The sequence below is a fragment of the Periplaneta americana genome, chromosome 1, assembly GCF_040183065.1.
Source record: "Periplaneta americana isolate PAMFEO1 chromosome 1, P.americana_PAMFEO1_priV1, whole genome shotgun sequence".
In the NCBI taxonomy this organism is placed as follows: Eukaryota; Metazoa; Arthropoda; class Insecta; order Blattodea; family Blattidae; genus Periplaneta; species Periplaneta americana.
This window is the reverse complement of record NC_091117.1, coordinates 99,943,996-99,967,190: the sequence shown is the minus strand read 5'-3', so window position 1 is coordinate 99,967,190 and position 23,195 is coordinate 99,943,996. Positions and strand designations below refer to the sequence as shown.

The window sequence follows — 23,195 nt, the reverse complement described above, 5'->3', positions numbered from 1 at the left end:
CTGTTACAAATAATTTATTTCCATCACATCTAACATTAAAATATATCCAAACAAAATAAATATCATTGGCACATTTGAGTGGCAACACTGGTCGCAACTGCAGCAAAAGTTTCAACAAAACCAATATCAAAAATGCTGTGGATGCAACCCTGAGAATCCTGTTCACACGTTGCTACTTCTAAGCTGCGAGCAGCATGAAAAAATAGCGGGCAGCAGGTTTGGCAGCCGCTACTTTCCGGGTTGCACTGTTGTTCACACATCGCAGTATGAGAGTTGCGCAGTTTTTTGTACTGCAGAGCTGCAAAAGTAGCGACATGTGACTGTGCCTTTACTTGTGGCTTTTAAGGAACCCTTACCATCATATTCTACCTCCCTCAAATCCATTTTAATATTATCCTCCCACCTACGCCTCGACCTCCCCAAAGGTTTTTAGATAACAACCCTGTATTATGATAATAGGGGAAAATAAATATATTGTAAGTTCACAGGGCTAACGGCTTCGAAGTTGGGTACCTGGTTCTAATGAAGTGCACTGGTAGCAATCTAAAACATGGGGGCATGAGATAGTTACTCTGCCTGCCATTAAAAATTCACTTCAACTCAATCCCCAAGATAAAAAAAAAAAAAATCCCTCCGACCTCCCAACTATTAATAACTGATTAAACAAATTAAATATTTTTGAATTGCTTTTCATATATAGGACAGTTAATCACTTTTTTTAGATAAATACCGTAAAGTGGGGTGACTTTGAATGCCTAGGTGACTTTGAATGCCGAGGTGACTTTGAACAGTAATTTAGCGCCTTTCTAAATTAAATCTGTGCCCAATTGCGAAAAAACTGAACTAATTTATTGACAACTTAAACAGTTTTTTCGCTTTTGGGTACAGCATTTAATTTAGAAAGGCGCTAAATTACTGTTCAAAGTCACCTCAGCATTCAAAGTCACCCCACTTTACGGTATTTTATATATTTTTGTTAACTAATGCTGAATTCTTAGCAGTAAAATCATGAACTCTCTTGCTCTCCAATATAGGAGATGATGTAGCAAAAAGTATAACCATTTTAATGTAGGCGCCATAGTTTTATTTTATAACAGTTATGTCACCTACATGTAACCCCCAAACTGTTTGGTTAGCAGGTCCATATGACCTAGCTGGAAGGACTGTCAATGTAGGAGATGCTTATGCATGCCATGGCAGGTCAGAATGCTGAAATGACATTTTCTCCATTTTTGTTGGAACAGTTATACCGATGTGATTTGGATCCCAGAGCCTTGTTTGTTAAAAACAAAAACTGGTTGCACCATGGGAGGGTGAGGTTGGGATTTGAGTAAGAAAGATTATGGAATGCACTTCACCTGTATTTTATATGCACTAGTCTTAAAAAAACTAAAATAATGATTATAAAGAAAAGCCAAATTTCTATTCTGCTTTTTGTATATAACAAATCAGTTACACTAATTGTTTTCTTCAAACATTTAAGCTACAATTTATCACATATAATTATTATATATATAGGCGGCCGGGTAGCTCAGTTGGTAGAGCAGCTGGCTACGGACCGGAAGGTCCGGGGTTCGATCCCAGGTGGTGACAGGATTTTTTCTCGTTGCCAAACTTTCAGAACGGCCCCGAGGTTCACTCAGCTTCCTATAAAATTGAGTACCGGGTCTTTCCCGGGGGTAAAAGGCGGTCAGAGCGTGGTGCCGACCACACCACCTCATTCTAGTGCTGAGGTCATGGAAAGCATGGGGCTCTACCTCCATGCCCCCCAAGTGCCTTCATGGCATGTTACGGGGATACCTTTACCTTTACCTTTTATATATATATATATATATATATATATACTAGTGGCTTGTGCAGCAAACCCTGCTGCAAACTAAGTTCGTTAGACGTTCAAATAAAAATTTTTCAGATTTATTTTCAATGAAGAATGCTTGTCTTTTTGATAGTTATTTGCTTCCATAATAATGAAACAAACTCCCTCTGAATAGATTTTTTTAGGCTAATTACTTTTTCTTGAACCTATCCAACTTCAGTTTTTGAGTTTCAACGCGAAAACGCAAGTATCGATGTCAGGACGATAGCAGTAGCTATTTCAGGTCATTGTGGATTGTAGGCAAAAGTTAAAAAAATGTCAGGTTTGCTAAGCTTTCGAACAATAGCATTTTCGTATAGCTGCTGCATGTAGAACTTGAAATGTAGAGCGTAAAATCATTTTATCCTACTAAGAGATCTTGCTGAAATGATCTGGAGACTATAAAATTTTCTAGGTCTCTTATTTTATCAGCAAGTAATACATTTTTATCTTTCCTTAGGAACTGTAATTTTTGCGCTCTATCGAGCCAATACTGAAGACAATGACACATATCAATATCTACACTACACCGCCATTAAGTATATGAAAAAGACCCAACCCCACTGGGTTAATAAGTATAAAAATATTTGATTTTTAATAACAATATTATTATATTACTTAAGTTTTGTAGTTATATATAGCAGTCACTCAGTAAATTATAGAAATGAAGATCTAAATTAAGATATTGTCTACATTTACTTACATAACCTCAAAACGTTTCACTTTCATGTCATCAGTATAGCATCACTATTATGTACAATTAAGAATAGACGCATCATGATATTAACTATAATAATATTTAATTTCTAATGGTAATAATGTCATCAAACCACTTCAAGTTTCGTAGATTTGAATATCCAAAAACACAGCTGTACTCAGAAAATTATACACTGCAGAATCAGTTTTTAATAACAAATTGAATTGAGCTCTAAATATGTAGGCAATCCTGCAGGTCGTGGCCTTCGTGTAATAGCCTATTGTTTATTGTAGTGTGTGTTTTGTTCTGAAATTCAATCAAGTCGGCCGTGATTCAATAAAATTAGTTCTCAAAACTGACAACAGATGGATTTTGGAAAATAGGAAAATTATGTAGGAAAATTGACATTTCACTGAAAACTACTACTTTTCCGAAAAACTTTGGATGCCAGGCATGAAAATGAGGGGTCATTCATTAAAATCCGTTCAGCCGTTTTCCCGTAATTTCCATTACCAGTTCAAATTATATATATATATATATATATATATATATCTGTGTGTCAGAGTGAGAGGGAGATAGAGAGAGAGGTAGAGATATATTTAGTAATGCATTTTATCATAGTGCTGTATTGGCCTGAATATAAGATGACGCTGAACTTTTAAAAGTATCTTATCTGTCTTTTAAATGTTTGGCTGCGCATATAAGATGAGTATGATTTTTACAAGTATATTTTAAGGTATTTGGGCCAATAAGCTAGTTCATGAACAGCAGTATCATATAAGTAGATCATTGAAAGATATATAGTCACATCTAAAAATAGACTTCTGCAAGAGTCCAATGCGTCCACACATGTGGAGTAATGGTTAGCGTGACTGGCCACGAAACCAGGTAGCCTGGGTTCGATTCCCAGTCAGGGCAAGTTACCTGGTTGATGTTTTCTTCCGGGTTTTCCCTCAACCCAATATGAGTAAATGCTGGGTAACTTTCGGTGCTGGACCTCAGACTCATTTCACTGACATTATCACGTTCATCTCATTCAGACGCTAAATAACTTAAAATGTTGGTAAAACGTCGTAAAATAACCTACTAAAATAAAAATAAATAAAAAAGACTTCAATGTATTATAAAATTAGTTGAAATATAATTCGTTTATAATCCTTTTCGTATGGGCTGTTTCAATTCATATGTTCAATTTACATATATACTGAATATTTGAAGAAGTCAGACTGGTGCCTCTTCATCCTTCACACATTGTGAAACTCAGTGTCATGGCTCCCATAAGTGATATTAGATGTTCAGTCTGTTCTTCGAATTTGACAAGAACATAAAATCAACAGCAACAGAATGTACTTTTAACTAAAAATTACTATTTTTTTTTTCTTCAGATGTTGCTTGAAGCTATGGACAAGAAATTGGCCAATCATAAACATTACACAAGTCGACAATTGAGTCCTTTGGACAAGGAACTGAAACACAAAGAGGAATTCAGAATCAGGTATGTTAAGAGTGCTTGTTGTTATTACGCTACAGTTTGTAATAATACACCTCAATGTGCAGCTTTTAATTTGTTTATTAGACATATAATAATTGGCCAGTGTCAAAGCACTTGAATTGTTACGTTAAGTTTGAATTAAATTATAGTTACAGTTGTTATCGAAATGTTTCAAATTATAAATTCAATTTATTTTTTATTTAATTGTGATACTGGATAATATGTTTGGTTTCCACGTAGAAACATGAACAGTAATGTTTCTTTAACATTTTTATCATGTGCTTGCTACTTTATTGAAGGGGAAAGAATTCATGACACACATTTAGTGAGTTGACATGAATAGGCATGATAAAAAGAAAAACATTTCTCTCTTTCTACTAGATGATTAAAAATTCGTGTAAAAATTTTAAGGGATAGCAGAAGGAAGGCACAACGAATATTTTTGTGTCAGATGACATGGGGTTGACATCACGTCATTGCTGAATGTGGAGGAGGTACTCTTGACATGAGGTAATGCTTGTGGTTTCAACATGATGGTTACCCAGCACATTTCACATGCTTCCTTCGTGAGTTCCTGCATAATATCTTTCCACACAGATGGATTGGTCATGGCTGACCTATTCTTTGGTTGCCAGGATCACCAGACCTCTCCAGCCTGGACTTTTTTCTGTGTTGTCACTTGGTTACATTAGTGTACACCACGTCAGTGAATGACAAGAAACAATTGAGGAACAGGCTTGTGGCCATAGTGGCATTATTGCGAGAGTCTGTCAGTGAATTGTGAGCTGTTCTGAATTCTATTTAGAGGTCATAGTGGAAACTTCGAGCACCTTCTGTAACTTTACACCTGGTTGATATATCCAGCAGGGTGATCTATTGCATGTGGTGTGGCTCTCCCAACTTCCCGTCACTTGTTGGGCTAACAACATGACACTGACCCCCATGTTGTCTGACAAAAAATTTTCATTGTGTTTCCTTCTGCCATCTCTTAAAATTTTTGCACAGACGTTTGAATCACTTCTTTAATCAAATTCAATCTCTTGCATTTTATTGTCAATTGTTGTGTCAAATGGAGTTAGCATAGCTCCTTTCTGTAGTTGTGTTGGTTTTTACTTTGGCGTTGAGATGCAAAATTCTACATTTGTGTGTGATGTTATTTCGACGGACCAGTTCAAAAGCGAAACACTCAAACTTTAAAGTTTCGAGAAAACTATATTTTAAAGCTTCATATGTATGTATGTATGTATGTATTTATTTACACTGCAAGTGGGCAAGCACCCGGTGGCAGTGGTATATACAATATTCACAATACACAATAAAATGATAACCAATACACAATAAAATTTACAATACACAATACAATTTTACAACACATATACAATTTTACACACAATACAATAATAATACACAATACAATTTAACACAATAATAATAAAACATAAAATAAAATACCTAATTTTACAATACAACCTACATAATTATCTATAGGTCCTACATAAGTTTCAATAGTCTTTCACTTTACTCTCATCTCATTCCCTGTAGTGGCACTATGACGCATTTCACTGACACTTTAGCACACATTTCACTGACACTCTGTAACACATTTCACTGACACTATAGAACACATTTCATTGACGCTATAAATTATCACTGATCGGAACTGTTCATTGCACTGTAAAACCATAACTTCACTGACTCACCTCACTTCACTGATACAACAGTTCAAATAAGTCAAATAATTACATCCTTATGCATACTTATAAACAGAACTACATTTAAACTAAACATTTCTAGTCTATTTCTAGTCTAAGGCCCTCTTACACGCTAGTTTTAAATAAAAACACGCTAGTTTTAAATAAATTACAATTCAAAACAAGGAAGTAAATTCGTCAGCCTAGATAAATACATGTCACCTTAAAAAAATTAAATGTTGAATGTCACCTTAATTTTAATTTTCACTCTATATACAACTTTTTAAATTATTCTTGAATCTCCTTAAGGAAGGACAGCCCTCAAAGACCGCTGCAGGTAGGTCATTCCAATCATTTATAGTTCTATTTAAAAATGAGAATTTACCTACATCCGTTTTCTGTTTCCTACATTTGATTTTAAAATCATGATCGTTCCTACCATAGTACGTTGGCTTTTCTAACCGAGCCTTTATGTCTACCCATGCTTTCTGACCTAGATGTGCTCTATACAATGATGTTATTCTAGTTTTCCTACGTCTGTTTTCCAAAGTTTCCCATTTAAGTTCTTTTATCGTATCGTTTCCATCTTCTCTTTTACCTTTAACAAATTTCGCTGCCCTATACTGGATTCTTTCTAAGGAATTTATCTGGTATATTCTATAGGGATCCCAACATGTAGTTCCGTATTCCATTAACGGTCGCACTAACGTTAGATATGCTATTTCCCTCGATTTGGGGCTAGCCTTTCTCAAGATTCTCATAATAAAGTGAAGTGCCCTCCATGCTTTACCCGTAACATTATCAACATGCTCTCCCCAAGAAAGTTTGGAGTTTAAATACACTCCCAGGTATTTACAACATTGTTCTTGCGGAATTACAACACCACTGAATTCGTAATTAAGACTAGTTTCCTCTCGGGTTTTACAAAATGTTATAGATTTACTTTTAGAACCATTTATTTTCATCCTATGCTTTAACGCCCAGTTATAAATTTTATTCAAGTCTGTTTGAATAGCATCTACATCTGAATTATTTCTAATCTTTCTATAGATAATGCAGTCGTCTGCAAATAGCCTCATATTTGATGTAATATTCTGGCATAGGTCATTTACGTATATTATAAAGAGTAATGGACCCAGAACGCTGCCCTGTGGCACCCCTGAACTTATATTTCCAATTTCCGATATTTCATGACCTACTCTAACTCTCTGGGTTCTACCGTTTAAGAATTCTTGGATCCATAGCACCACTCTTTTATCTATTCCTAGCCTACTTAACTTATCTATTAATATGTCATGTGGCACCAAATCAAATGCTTTCGAAAAATCAATCACAACTGCATCGATTCTTCCGCCTCTATCTACCTCTTCAGCTAGATCCTGAACCAGCGACGTAATTTGACTATCACATGAGAAGCCTTCCCTAAAACCATGCTGGCGGTTGTAAAACCAGTCTTTCGCATTTAGAACATGACGAATATAATCCGATATCAAATGCTCCATGACTTTACATACGACAGATGTAAGGCTAATCGGTCTGTAGTTTCCATCTAATTTATTTCCACCTTTATGTATGGGTACCACTATAGCTGATTTCCAGTCACATGGAATAGCTGCATTGTTTATGGAAACATGAAATATACGCATTAAGTATGGAATTATGGCCTCGGAACCTAATTTAAGAATCTCTGTAGCAATACTATCTGGTCCTCGAGACTTCCGATTTTTTAATTTCGTTATTCTCTCTCTAACCCCTTTGGAAGTTATTTTGAAAGTCGAATTTGGTTCACATTCATGGTCTGTGACACAACCACTCCTATCAGCGGGATTATTATTATTATTATTATTATTATTATTATTATTATTATTATTATTATTATTATTATTATTATTGAAAACCGAAATGAAATAGGAATTTAATAAGTCGGCCTTTTCTTTGTCATCAGTTATACTTTCTCCGTTCTGATTTCGTAAAAGCACTACTCCTTCGTTTTTTCCTTTTCTCCTGCGTACATAATTATAAAACTGTCTCCAATTGTTACTTTCATCTTCTTTTAAAACAGTTTTTAGAAAGTTTTCCTGAGCTAACCTTTTTTCACACTCAAGTTTCTTAATTAATTCGACATATTTTTCCCAATGCTCATGGCTTCGTTTACGTTTGCTAAATGCGCGCCTTGTCTTTTTCTTTAAGTAGCGAATATAATTAGTGTAATATTCTGGGTCCGGATTTTTCTTAATTATTTTAGAAGGTACACATTTTACTAATGCCTCGAAAATTATACTCTTAAATTTATGCCACACATTTTCCATATTTCCTTCAGTCCTTAGAAAGTCATCATGCTTTTGTCGTAGAAACGTTTGTAATTCATGGACATCGGTTTTGTTAAAATTCCAGACAGACAATGGACTTGACCTCGGATTTACTGTGTTTTCCCAGAAGATTTCTAATGAGACGCTATTGTGATCACTTATTTTATGAAGACTTTCAGAGTTGACAAAGAGAGATACAGGTCTTAGTAGGTAAACATCTAAGAGGGCATTGTCACGCGTCGGACCATTTACTACCTGCGTGAAATCTTTACGCCAGATCAATTCATTAACAAGGGTCTGTGCATCTGAATTTGTACCTGAAATCCCGTTCCAGTTAATTTTCGGGAGGTTTAGATCCCCAGCAATTACTACGTTTCGGTCTTCTGATACTGTATTAAGATATTCATTTAGTTTGTGCAAAGTTAAATTGTTTAATTCACTGGGTGGTCTGTAACATGCTATTACATCTAAGGTTTCCCGCCCATTTCTTATCTGAACATTCAATATTTCAACTTCCTCATGTATCCACAGAAGATTGCTACTTATTTCTATCTTAGTACAAACGAACACTCCCCCTCCCTTTTCACTTCTATCCTTTCTGAAGACTCTATAATCCGACCTAAAAATTTCCGAGTCATTTATGTCTTCCCTAAGCCATGATTCCGTCCCAATTATTACATCTGGATTATAAACATCGACCAAGTTCCAAAATGGAATAAGTTTATTTCTAATACTTCGGCAATTAACCTGCAGTAGTCTTAGTAGGCCTGTCCTTACTTGTACATTCTGAATCCCCGTGGCACCTCGCCGTCACTGCAGGTCTACGCCGCCCACGGATAGGTCTTCGACCGCACCGCCCGCTGGTAGTCCCTCGACCCCTCCTCCCGCTGGTAGACTCACACCCCCGCTGACCGCCGGTAGTCCCACGCCCCCGCCATTGGCTGATGGTCCTTCGGTGCCGCTGCCAGCTGATGGATCCTCGATCCCACCCCGCCATGTTGTAGTAACTACCCGCGCAAAGAGGGATCCCATGTCTGCAGCCCCCCTCCGATTTAGGTGGATTCCGTCTCTTCCGAAGCATCTGTCGTCTATCCAGGAATTTGGATCGACGAAACGCGCACCAAGACACTCCACTACCCACTCGAAAGCTTTATTCACACGACCCACTTTTCTCCAGTTCACATCCCTCTGTCTGACGATTCCACTGATGACAATCCCAGCTGCCGGATGTTTCTTCTTCGTTTCCATCACCAAGTCATATACATCTGCCATGATATAATCAACACCTCTTCGCAAATCGTTTGTTCCTACGTGAAGGACGATATTTTTCGGGTCCTCTCGTTCCTGATTCTCGATCACGCTTTTCATTTCTTTCACTCTAATCCCAGGGTAACACTCCGTCGCCAGCTCCGGTTGTAGATTCCCTACGTGTCGAATGATGGAGTCTCCGATGATAACACTTGCCGCACCATGCTTCTTCTTCTCCTCCCTCTCTTCGCCATTTTCCTTTTCCCGTCGCAACAACTTATTTTCGTCCTCCAGAAACTTGAGCCGTTGCTCCGCCGTCTCTAGCTTCTCCCGTAGCTTCTTCACCTCGTTCCGAAGACCGATGAGCTCCCTGTTGCCTGCCTCGTTCCCGCAGTCCTTGCACAGCCACGTTCCTTCTACTATCTGTTCCCTCTTGATCTTCTGACAAGTCAGATGGAACCACTTCTCGCACTGGTTGCACAGCACACCTACTCGTAGATTCTTTCTGCAGCTTCCACATTTGATACTGGTAGCATCGTTGTCGCTTGCAGGTCCTGGATTCAGTTCGATACCACCAATAATTAGTAATATCGCGATCAGAAGTAATATCGCGATTGCTGTGAAAAATCTAGTTAACATCACTTTAATTTGAAACTTCTATATAAAACATCATTAACAAAATTTAGAGTAATTTCAATGATCGTTGGATTTTTCACAGCAACATGAATCTTTAAAATGCAGGTTTCTTAAAACTTTAAATTTTGAGTTGTTTCCCTTTTGAACTGGCCTGTCGTTTTGATGTTACTTCAACTTTTTTTCATTGTGTAATGACAGAAAGAAAATGAAGAAACATGCCATTTGTAATTATCATTGATATGTTCATAGAGTTGCCATAATGCAAAAACACAAAGCCAGGACATGATCAGCACATCAGTTCGATCAACAACAGGAAACGTACAAATTTCTAAGAAACAGGCTGTATTTAATATGAATAATATTATTTATTTACTATAGATGCTACATGCATCATTATCACTTATTTACTTAATATGGGCAGAGTTGGATACTCCAGTTATACACTTCATTTTGTCTATCACCAGCTTATTTGGAAGGCATTGCATTATTACGATTTATTTTAGCAGCAGACCAAGTCTGTGTATCACCACCAGAGTACCACTTATACTTCACAGCACTGTGAACAGAAAAAAGGAACTTTTATGAAATTCACTACATTACATTTTTCATATTATACTGTATCTGCAAAATTGCATTTACTGATTTAAGTGATAATCTGTTTCTTTCTTCTGTCCGTGAATATTTATCAAAGAAAATACTCTTTCAATGTTGGCATTATACTCACGTACAGTTTTCAGAAATTCTGAGTACTGCTCCACAAAAACACAGCTGTGATAATAAAATTTACCCAGATTTTGTGTGGAAGCATAATATATCTTTAGAACCTTCCTCTTCATTGTTCTATAGGAAAGATTTCAATTTGGTCACCCGGTCAAAGAGAAGGCTTCCATTCAGTTTGCAAGATGTAATATTATCTTGCATCCACATGAGTGATATTTCAGCACTATTCCATAAATTATTGCAATTTTTCATATTTCTGTCTGACTGCATTCAATATCCCGGACTTGGGAAAACACACTATCAAATACATAGCACACAAGAATGGATACAACCCCAACATAACAGACATCATAAAAAAGACAAAACATAATCACAAGAAATATGTCACACTAATATACGAAAATAAAAATGCATACAAGATTGCATCTTCTTTCCAGAAATTAAAATACAGCATTGCATACTGAACACAAAACACACTACAAAAACAAATGAACACACAAACAAATACACTCTGTCAGGAGTGTACAAATTAACATGCAGTAGTTTTAATTACTTCTATGTCAGACAAATTGGGAATCTTTTCAAATATTACTTGCATGTATGCAGAACCCATCACCAACCACAACTACAGCAATATAGAAACAGACATGAATATTCTACACATTGAACTGAAACGCAACCTGAAGATGGTGGGTACAAGCCGAAACTATTCATTAATTAAAGTAAAAGTTTCAATATTAATACAAAAAGGTTAAAAAGTTACTTGCGATATTTAACAAATTTAGAAAATCATTAGTAAAATTCATATTTTAAAGGTTACCTTCAAAGCAAAGTAAGAAATTATAGTCCCATCACTCTTATTTCCAGCAGCCAATCACGTTGCAGACGACTACATTTAAATGTGTGCGTCTTGTCATTCACTGCTGATGATGTTATGCACTTCCTACGGCTCAATAAATACTTAATATAATTGCCCGCCATTTTGTCTGCTCAATAATGTGCTCAATTACAGTGCGTTTGATTTATTATCATAGGAACTACGACATGATAATGTTTAATGGTGTGGCAAATAGATTCCTCGTCTGGTAGCTCGGCAACGAAAGAACAAAAATGGCGAATGATACTACCTACCTAGACTTTATAGAGCCTTCACTTCCTAAGGCGTAAGCAAAGAGGAGGAGTCACGCTGGAAATAACAACGACGTGACTATAAGTATCAATATTTTTATCCATATCATGAAAATAATACATAAATCTGCACTTGTTCTACCAAGCCATATGCTTTTGGGTTGAGTTAAGTAATACTTATTTTAGCAAAGTTGCTTTTCGTCTAACTTAAAGCACAGATTATTTCATAGTTTGGGGATGTTTGGTTGACGCAACTTTTTTCCAGTACTCCAATATTGTTTGTTTATAAATAATATCATTGTTTAACAGGCATTATGCAGGAGACGTAGTGTATAATATCAATGGATTCTTGGATAAAAACAAGGACACATTGTTTCAAGATTTCAAACGCCTCTTGTTCCACTCAAGCAATAAGATTATCAGTGGAATGTGGCCAGAAGGAGCAATGGACATCACTAAGGTAATAATTATGTAATAATTTTTTTTTCTCATTATACTTTTTATATTGTTGTAATTGTTGTTGTTTCCAATGATGCTGAAGATTTTACCTTAATACCATTTGACTAAGTAATTCATGTAGATATTTTTAATTCTAAAAATTTTGGACTGAAGTTTTCGATTGAATATTTCCTGTAAATAATAATGTTTAAGTTTTTTTGTAAACAATTTTATTATTATTATTATTATTATTATTATTATTATTATTATTATTATTATTATTATTATTAGTTGGGGTTATTCTGTTCGGAGACTTGAAAGCATATAAATGTCCTACTAATCTGTTGCTAGCCGAGGAGTAGTAAGTTCAGTGGTGGGGTTGCCACCTTATAGCCTCTGAACTGGCTTTGGGAGTGGCATTTCCTATTTATGAACATCTCAACCACTATAGACAAAAATGGCTTAACCATGTCAATAGGATGGACCATTCCAGACTCCCAAGATAAATCATCCGCTATATACCACATGGAAGACGATCTTTGGGATGCCCCCTGAAAAGATGGATGGAGACCGTAACAGGCCACTAGGCCTAATACCTGCAAGGACGATGATTATTATTATTATTATTATTATTATTATTATTATTATTATTGTACAAAAATTTTATGGAACAGCTTGATAATACCCATGGCAGAGCAATGTCTATAGTCGACGTTACTCGCTGGCCACTAGTCACCAGGCTGTACCGAGCCATGCCAAACAAAACACAATCGAAATGGTGGTAGTAAAATTCGCGACTATATTCTTAAATAATTCACTGCATTAGTCAAGTGCAAGACTTCTGGCTTCTGTTGCATTCAAACAATTATAAAATACGATAATTTGGTCCAGGGAGCATCCGTTTTTGATGCAGAGATAATTTGTTTGGCTTGTTTCTTAAATAAAATTACGAAATGGCATTTCTGCGCTTAACATTTAATAAAAAAAGAAATATAGCAAAACTGTTTTGTCTCGAGACTCTCATCTAAGTCACGTAATAGGTCACGTAATCTACTTCAATATATTTGCGCAAATATATCTTGTAGCTAACAGTGGTGCTATCTCTCAGTAATGTTCAGAACGAAGGAGGTAGAGAGAGAAAAGAAACAAATTTCTCCCTCCAACGACGCCACACACCAACGTCGTGTTCTTATGTTGGCAAGATTGTGTATTTACTTAAATTTGGTGCTAAACATAATGGCACGGTTCAAAGATACCGTGGGAATTCTCCAGTTTAGCGAATTCTAGCTCTCCCCCTGAGAGAAAGTGATCTCGTGCTCAGGGAAGGATTCAATACATAATAAAATTACGTAGATAAATTACAATAAATGGCATATTAAATTAATATTCACTAATAACAAAGTGCTTACATACATTGTTAAATTAAAACTGCAAACGTCTAACTGTGAAAGTAATTTTTGGAGGGATATAATATATAGGCCTAAAGATTTGTGCGTGCGTGGGAAATTTCTATCCTGTGCAGGTAGTTTGCCGAACAATCACAACATCAGATTTACATGGTCCTTGGTGGATGCCAAACAATCTCAACAGCAGATTTACGTTTACGTGATCCTTAGGGGATTATCTTCGTGTTAGTTACTAAAATTTTCCAGGTTTTGTCATGTGCTCCATTCGAATTTTGATGTTTTGGTCAGATCTGAATAAAATTAAAGATTGTTGTAAGATTTTAGTGCGCTTTTAGGCAGAAAGTCTTCTGTTTTATTTCCCTTTATATCACAATGGGAAGGAATCTGCTATAAACTAATTTTTTTCTGCAGTTTGGTTAGGTAATATATCATTTTCCTACAATCCTGAATTTTAGTCCCTTTTGTAGACTATAGTGAAATTATAGCTTGTATGGCTGCCTTTGAATCTGATAATATGACAGCTTTTTGGAATTTATTTAATCTATAAAAGAAACTTTGCAAAGATATATAAAGCAGTAACTTCTTCAAAATTTGTAATGTATTCTCGTATAGAATGGTAAAATGGAAAGAGAAGACATGTTCCTTTAGCTCCTGTTCCTCTTGAGTGCGATATAAGGGATCCGTCTGAACAGGGACGTGTGCAAGGTGGGGTTACCGGGTTTGAATCCCCTCCCCTTGAATCTAAAAAAACATTACATTTAGATATGAGTATTTTTTGTCCATAATCGTTTTTTCTTCTGTAATTTTTCACTGTCAGAGTAACAAAATCTACATCAACATAAGGCATAGTCCTTCTTCCTCTCCTTCAATATAAACCCTGTGCTTGGTACAGTGGCACATTCGAATTATAACAACATCATTATTATAGAGAAACCTACCTCCTAGTATCGACCTTGTAATAAGATGAAGTCAACACAATATGAAATTTAACTTCGTGTGAAACATATTGAAAAGATTATTTTGACAGTTCTGCAGTGCAGATTTTAAATTTTGTGCATTGTCGATTTTAAACTCATTATAAAAGCAGTATTCACTCGTTCATTAGGTTGAGTTCTGACTTTATTGTGAAATGTTGTTTAACGTTTTGTACATTTGACAGTTCTTATTTTAATGTAAATATATAATAATATTAATAAATATACCGTAACATAATAGTAATAATAATAATAATAATAATAATAATAATACACAAAATTTACAATAATGTAAATTGTAAACAATTGTATTAACGACCCCTCCTCGCCTTGACAAAATTCTGTGTACGTCACTGCATCACACAATAGTGAAATTCTTGCCACACTCTCTCCAACGTATCTCTGTTTATGGATTCAATTGCAGTGATGATCCGATGTCTTAATTTTTCAAGGTCTTGGGTTAGAGGTGGCACATAAACTGCATCCTTCACAAACCCTCAAGGAAAAAGTAATATGTTGTCAAGTCTGGTGACCTGGGAGGCCACGGGTGATAGGCCAGATCACCGATGGTAGCACATCTAATCCGACGATATAACATATGGTCAATTCATAAATTTATACGAAACAGCTTTTATATCATTGTTACTGAATTTGTTTTCCCAAGCTGCAGAAATCAAAATGGCTTATGTTGTAGAGTTGCCATTTTTCAACAGTGTCTCCCAAGGCAATAGAAATAACACATTTTCCCAAACTTAGAACTTGAAACTTTGATATTTTGAGTATCATGTTAATATCTCATTAATATTTAAGTAATAATAATCCTATGAAAGTTTTCCCATCATTTTGAAACATGCTGTAGTGTATTTTATTTATTGCAAATGTATATTATGTTTACTATAACTCTGCCTGCAGTACATGTACTTTTCCTGTTATCCATCAATGTATGTTATTGTTTTCAATGTGACCATATACCGGTATCTGTTGATGTTATGTAATTTTCCATTTCTCTCTTTCAGATTCATTTCACAATTTCTTTCATTATATCCTTGTTAGTAATACTTTTATTTTAAAATATTCGTGTGTTTCTTGTAAAATTATTCATGTGCATAAAATTGTCTGACGAATAACTGAAAGTATGCTGCACTGATATATAAAAATGTAAAGAATTGAAGAAGTAAGAGTTCTCTGAAACAGTAGATTTTTACATGTATTTATCACAACATTGTTGATATTTCATTAATGTCAACGTTTTTTTGCAGCAACTTGTTTGGGAATAGTGTACATTACTATACCACCGTATGAAACCATATTACACACAAATTATGATGTCACAGATAATGTCACATGACAATATCACTAACAAAAGACACTGGGGGACCTGCATTGGAAACCGGGGTTTTTGGGTGGTGATATTCAAAAGAAAAATAATAATACTATTAATCAATAAATTTACAAATTGTGGTATTGTAAAGTAAACACATTACAAATTTCAGTGAAATGTAATAATATACCTATACTACACATTTTGTATGAACAAAATAATGTACAGCTTCGTTATCTCGCTACACTACATATGGGAGGAAGAAACATACTTAAATCATTCAAACCTTTTCGGCTCACATCACTTAAATATCCTTTCAACTAACCCACTAACCTTGACACATACTTCGGCCTCATGTCACTTAGCTGTCCCCTCATTTAACCCATCTAATCCATAACGAAACGCAAATCAGATGTTAGTCCCATTACACACATCCACTGTCATAACAAGCCATTCTCGAACAGCACAGCAGTCAAATTGAATCAAATTCTAAAATCTACTCAGGCCAACATACAAAAAATTAATTATACCAACATCGAAAAACTAAAAGCTCAAATCCACTGCCTTTAAAACCAACAGACTTCTATCTTATAGCACATAATGACGTAACACGACATATGTTATCGTCTGGTATCTGACTCGCTTGTTTCATGTCTGTTGGATACTTTAAGAAAGTAATGATTACGTCTCGTATGGAAATACAAAAATTGGAGATTTATCCTTCGAAGAGGTGGAAAAATTCAAATATCTTAGAGCAACAGTAACAAATATAAATGACACTCGGGAGGAAATTAAACACGGAATAAATATGTGAAATGCCTGTTATTATTTGGTTAGAATTTGTAAAAGTTCTATTACCAGTTGTTCTATATGATTGTGAAACTTGGACTCTCCCTTTGAGAGAGGAACAGAGATTAAGAGTGTTTGAGAATAAGGTTCTTAGGAAAATATTTGGGGCTAAGAGAGATGACGTTACAAGAGAATGGAGAAAGTTACACAACGCAGAACTACTCGCATTGTATTCTTCACCTGACATAATTAGGAACATAAAATCCAGACGTTTGAGAAGGGCAGGGCATGTAGCATGTATGGGCGAATCCAGAAATGCATGTAGAGTGTTAGTTGGGAGGCCAGAGGGAAAAGACCTTTGGGGAGACCAAGATGTAGACGGGAGGATAATATTAAAATGGATTGAGGGAGGTGGGATATGATGATAGAGATTGGATTAATTTTGCACAGGATGAGGACTGATGGCAGGCTTATGTGAGGGCGGCAATGAACCTCCAGGTTCCTTAAAAGCCATTTGTAAGTAAGTAATGAGTAATAAATCGGACATTTCAAAGGATTTTATGTACTCCAGAATTGTGTGTTGTACTATAAAGATTCATTTTCTTTGTTTTAGACAACGAAACGACCACAAACAGCTGGAACATTATTCCGCAATTCAATGATTGCACTAGTTAAGACACTGACCAGCAAGGAGCCATTCTATGTGCGTTGTATTAAGCCTAATGAAGCTAAGTCTCCAACGTTGTTTGATGAGGAAAGAGTGAAGCATCAGGTGTGCTACCTTGGTTTGGTTGAGAATGTCCGTGTCAGGAGAGCAGGATTTGCATACAGACAGCGCTATGACAAATTCCTGAAAAGGTACTGTAATTACCAGAAATTCATTCCTTGGTATGTGTTTCTCATTCCTTGGAAATGCATGAAATAATATTACTGAAATTGTGGACATTCTTTTAGTTGAACTAATAACTTTCAGAAACTTGTGTCTCTCTCTTCACCTGTCACACTCCCTCTTGTATGTTGTTTCCTTATTTTTCCCTCCCTCTTATTTCTCACAAAAACGCAGATAAAATCTCTGTTATGAAATCATATAGTCAGGTACACAGTATCTTCTTTTTCTTCACTGATACGTTTCCAACTCTCACAAAGTACTGATACATGATGTCTTCTATATATTTCCTCTGCCAGTGACTGAAGTTTAGTGTTCTTTAATATTGATGTAAGCGATACATCAGGCCTTAACTTCGTCCTCAGATTTTCCGTTTTTGTATTTAACTCTTCATGCTTACAGTCCAGTAGAACAGTGGTTCTTAAAGTGGGGTCCACACACCCCCAGGGGTTCCCAAAGCTTATTCTGGGAGTCGCGAATATCCTGGATAGGAAAATTTATTTCTTCCTACAGAAGAATTTTTATTTTTTTAAGTGGCATTAATGTCAGAAGCTCAATGCAATTTTTGGTACATCTTGCAAATTCGTTAAGTTGTCGAAAGCCTTCATGCCTTGTTAAACAAATGTAATATGTAAGAAGGATTTTTTGTATGGCATTGATATCTCAAGTGTATTGGATGTTGTTGGTACAACTTATAAATTTGTTGAATTTGTTGTTCGATTGTAGTTGACAGCCTTCATGTGTTATTAAAGTTTTTGTAAGTTTGAACACAATAACCACAAATATTTTGTAAGTTTCGATTTTTTACTGAAAATTTTCTTGCATAACATGAACTCTCAGAATGAGTCTTGAAACATTTAATGCCGTTTCTCACGACTTGTGTGAGCAGGTATTTTCTGCTCTTTCCTGTATCAAACTGTTAATATAAACCGAGTAAATGTGGCGACAGACTTAAGATTAAAGATAACAAACATTGATCCGAAATATTGTATAAAGATATTTTAAGCACAAAAAAATCAGTGTCACCTCTCTCACTGAAGTAGGGAAACCTGTAAAAATATACTTGATTTATTTTTTTAATAGACGAATATTATGCAAAGAATGTATTGTTTTTATTATTTATAATAGCAACTCTACTTTAGCGTATTAATGAAGACAATCTACTTTTTTCAAGACATTGTTATATTATTTACATTTTAATTCAATAAACAGGATTAATATTTATTCAGTTTCGGAAAATATTACAGAAATATCATTCATTACTCACATTCATTTAATTAAACTCAAAATCTAACCTACCCATCATTACATTGCCAACTTTTAAGGGGTCCACGAAAATACTGAACTATGGAAAGGGGGGTCCCCAGTGCTCATAAGTTTGAGAACCATGAAGAGTTTTCTCACTTGTGAACTGCAGACATAGCATACCAGTGTCAGAGAGATGAAATCTAAACATGTAGGACTGACAGACAGTATGTCCAGTTCTGGCCTCTGATTTCTAAGGTTGCCACGTATCGAGGAAAGTCATTGTAAATTGTTGTGCATTTTACTGTTTGAAGAGAGCATATAGAAATCATCTCTGCTTCAACATTTCATTTGAATATAGGGATCCTTTCTTGTAGAACTGTTTTCGTAATTTTCTCTGCAATGTCATTCCCAGCCAAGCCACAATATGCAGGCATCTGCTGGAATTTAACATCTTTGTATTTAAAGTGTGCCAGAATATCCTGTATTTCAATGATTCTATATGCATTATTGGAAGGATGGTACTGTGAGATAGCTTGTAAAGTAGGCTCTTAATCAGATAAGATGCATATTTTCTTGAAGAAAAACATAAGAGGAGCATTAATGACCAATGACTCAGTGTCCTTACTAGGTACTGGGAGAGAGGCTTTAAAATACTCACCTTGGCTGTCCTCTGCATAAAACCCAGCTCCCACTCTCCAAATCCTTTTACTGGTCCTCTGCATAAAACCCAGCTCCCACTCTCCAAATCCTTTTACTGGTGTGTGTGTGTCCCCCTCTCTCCCTACCACCCTATCTTTTTCCCTTCACCCTCCCTCTTCCCGTCACCATCTTCCCCTCCTCCTATTCCTCTTCTTCCCCTTTTCTGCCTCTCACTCTCAACCCTCCCATCAATGCTGAATCGAGGAAGACGAATGAAAAAATTCAAAACTAAATAAAATCTTGTCAATTTAATTTACAACTGGAAGGGCACGTGACCATATGACCTTACGATAGAGCCACTACTGCTCATAGTGGTGCTGTGCATATTATTATCATTTTAAAATTCATTCACTTTCTGTAAAGTGAGGTAGTTAAGTTCGAAGAGGAATTAGTGGAATACTGTATTTCCTATATGATACGCAATAATATACAGTTTTACGAACTTTTATTTTGCCTGGGTTATTCCCTACTTTTAGTCATCGGCACAACTCAGTTGGTTGAGGCACTTACCTGCTGATCCGGAGTTGCACTCAGGTGTAAGTTTGGTTACCTGGTTGGATTTTTCCAAGGTTTTCCCCAACCGTAAGGCAAATATCAGGTAATCTATGGCTAATTCTCAGCCTCATCTCATCAAATATCATCTCGTCCATCAATGCTAAATAACCCAGTAGTTAATACAGTGTCGTTAAATAACCAACTAAAAGAAAAAAAGATAATTTTGTCTGTCTTTGAATGCATATGAGTTACGTAGTGAGCCAATTTTTAAAAACTCTCTTTTTATTATGAAATTAAATATTTTTGTAATATGATAGTATCTATACTTTCTCCCACTGTTACTAGGTATAAGATGATATCCCAGTTCACTTGGCCCAACTTCAGAGCAGGATCAGACAAAGATGGAACACGTGTGTTAATTGAAGAAAGGAAGTTTGCTCATGATGTCAAATATGGAAACACAAAGATTTTCATCAGGTCTCCTGCAACTTTGTTTGCTCTTGAAACGGTAAGACTTTGAGAAAAATATATTGAATCTATCACTTGTAAAGTTCCATGCATTAGGGTGAATCTTTCAAATGTTGCTAATTTGAAGTCCAACAAAGTCCTGCAAAAACTAACTTTAAAGAAAGGTTGAAAAAAATGGCATGTATTTTATGGCTGGTAGGCTTATATTTCCCACCTCAAATTATTGCTTAAATATTTCATACATTGATGATAACAAATGAAAAACTCCTTAAATGTCAGCTCCTGGACTGTCCGTTTCACTTTTTTTTATAAGAATTTCAGACTACTGACACCAAAATATTTTTTTCTCTCTTAATTTATTAACTAATCCATTATTTCGAAATGTATACTTAAAAGTCTAATGTAGGATGTCTATAAAATATTTTGTACCATTTACACGTTATTTGTGTATTTGTAAAGTTTGTCCAGAGTTTTAAATTGTAACCTCCTGGAAAATATATATATATATATATATATATATATATATATATATGTATAGGGATATTTTTGCTGCCTATGTAGGTACTTTTTTCTTCTTAAGTTCTTTATACTGAAGCAAATGTGCAATTGGAGAGAAACATCAAACACGGAAGTGAGATTCATCTTCTAACATTATTTTTGGAGCTTACAAATAGAAAAAAACAGTAATGTCTCAGTTATATTGTGTCAATATACTGGTAGCCATACTTCTAAGATATAAGATGTAAAATTCGTAAATATACTCTGAAATTATCATATAGTAGACTAATATTTCTAAACCACTTACATTACTTAAAAATTACATTCATGGCCTAGCAATAAAATAAAATACTGCAAACTCCTGGCAGTCAGCCTCCTGGCTTTTTTTTATATCAGAAGGTTGACAATCATCTTACAATGTACTACTTAGCCATTTTATTTACTGAAGTACGATTTAGCAATGTCAGTAGGCTTGCATAATACTATTGACACACCAGTCAGTTTTGGATTTTTCGGCATTGTATACTTTTTCTAGAAAATAACTTCAAAAAAGAAAGAAACAGAACATCAAAGATTGGAGAGACTGAAGAAAATAAGAGAAGCCGAAAAACTCAGACAGAAAAAAAAAACCACACACTTTAGTAAATGTGCACAAGAGAGTCAGTCATTTCGCTTTGGTGGGTCAAGGGGACAGATAACTATTTTTAAAGGAAAGAAGATCTAGAAATAAGTCCATTAGAATTTTTTCAAATTTTTTGGAGAATATTTTACTGTTATAATTTTTGAAGTTGGATATATGCTACATTTGCAAGATTCACCCATAAGCATCGTGGTCCAAGGCATCATGTCTGGGCTCATATTATAGGATAAGTGCTGGTTTGTGTCCTCATGGAGAAGAAATTTTGTCATGAAATTCGGCCAGTGTATGAGACTTGTGCTCTTTCAGCATTGTGATGAATTTTTTTGGGGAAGCTACAGTACGTAGTGAAATCCAGTTTTGAAAACCACCTATAAAGGCTGAGGGGATCATTATGCCGATCACTCATTGCCTCTGTTCTGGTTGAATGATCGTTTACCTCTAGTAGTATTTATTTATTTAACCTGGTAGAGATAAGGCCGTCAGGCCTTCTCTGCCCCTCTACCAGGGGATTACAACTATAATATGAACAATAAAATTACAATTAACATTAAATTTACAATTACAATTACAATAAAAATTAAAGTACAACAAGATTACCTGATTCGTGAGATTAGCAGTCGGCTGGTGGCTTTGGCCAAACATACCGTATTTAACAATAAAATACACAATTTGGTCAGTTTTCAACAGTGTTCATTAAAATTCATAAAATGTAATAAAATTTAAAAGACAATATAACAGTTGTATGAACATGTGTGCTTATTGAGTTCTTTAATTATCATACAACATTTTTAATTTTAACTAATATTATGCAATTATCTTAATCGGTAATTTTAAATACTTCCATTACAGTCTTCAACTTCACTGATGATGGTGATGCAGTACCTGAAACATGTATGATAATTAATGAACTCAACAAGCACACGTATTCATACAACTGCTGTATTGTCTTTTACATTTTATTACGTTTTATTATACCGTACTTACTCGCATAATAGTCACACTTTTTTTTTTATAATTTTTTATTAAAAATCCAGGATGTATATTATATGCGAGAAAGAAATTTTGATGGGAAAAATCATAACTATCTGACATCCCACGTGATAATCACAGCTGGTTTTCACATCGGACATTCAGGTAATATTGAAGATGATCGATTGTATGACTTTGAGAGCATCAATATATCTAACACTTATGAGCAGTAATAATGTAATAAATGAATAAAAAATGTAGCACAGTATAACCTAAAACTGAATACAATTAAGCAAAAACTAGATGTTCTGTGTGAAGGTAATATTACCACTATTCTTACCTTATTCACTATCGGTACTGGTTTTACTATTACTGTCATCCTCTACTGCATCACTTCCATCATCCTCTATTGCACAATCACTTCGATCGTTGATTGTGTATTACCACAAATAGTAATTGAAAAAGTATTGTATACATTATGCAGAGATTTTCCCCCTCTCCCCTATATACAATTCATTCATTCATTGTTCTGCCCAAGGGCAGGTCTTTCACTGCAAATCCAGCTTTCTCCAATCTTTACTACTTTTT

The 23,195-nt window shown here is 35.2% G+C and overlaps 1 protein-coding gene across 2 annotated transcripts in view; it reads left to right on the top strand.

The window, feature by feature from the left end:
• Positions 1–23,195, top strand: part of Myo31DF (Unconventional myosin ID) — a 125,265-nt gene that overhangs the window by 60,041 nt on the left and 42,029 nt on the right. For both annotated transcript variants that reach the window (XM_069824855.1, XM_069824846.1), the window contains exons 9-12: positions 3,938–4,047; positions 12,086–12,236; positions 17,318–17,562; positions 20,378–20,540. In XM_069824855.1, coding sequence (XP_069680956.1) covers positions 3,938–4,047; positions 12,086–12,236; positions 17,318–17,562; positions 20,378–20,540 — 669 coding nt within the window. The remainder of the gene's footprint in view (positions 1–3,937; positions 4,048–12,085; positions 12,237–17,317; positions 17,563–20,377; positions 20,541–23,195) is intronic.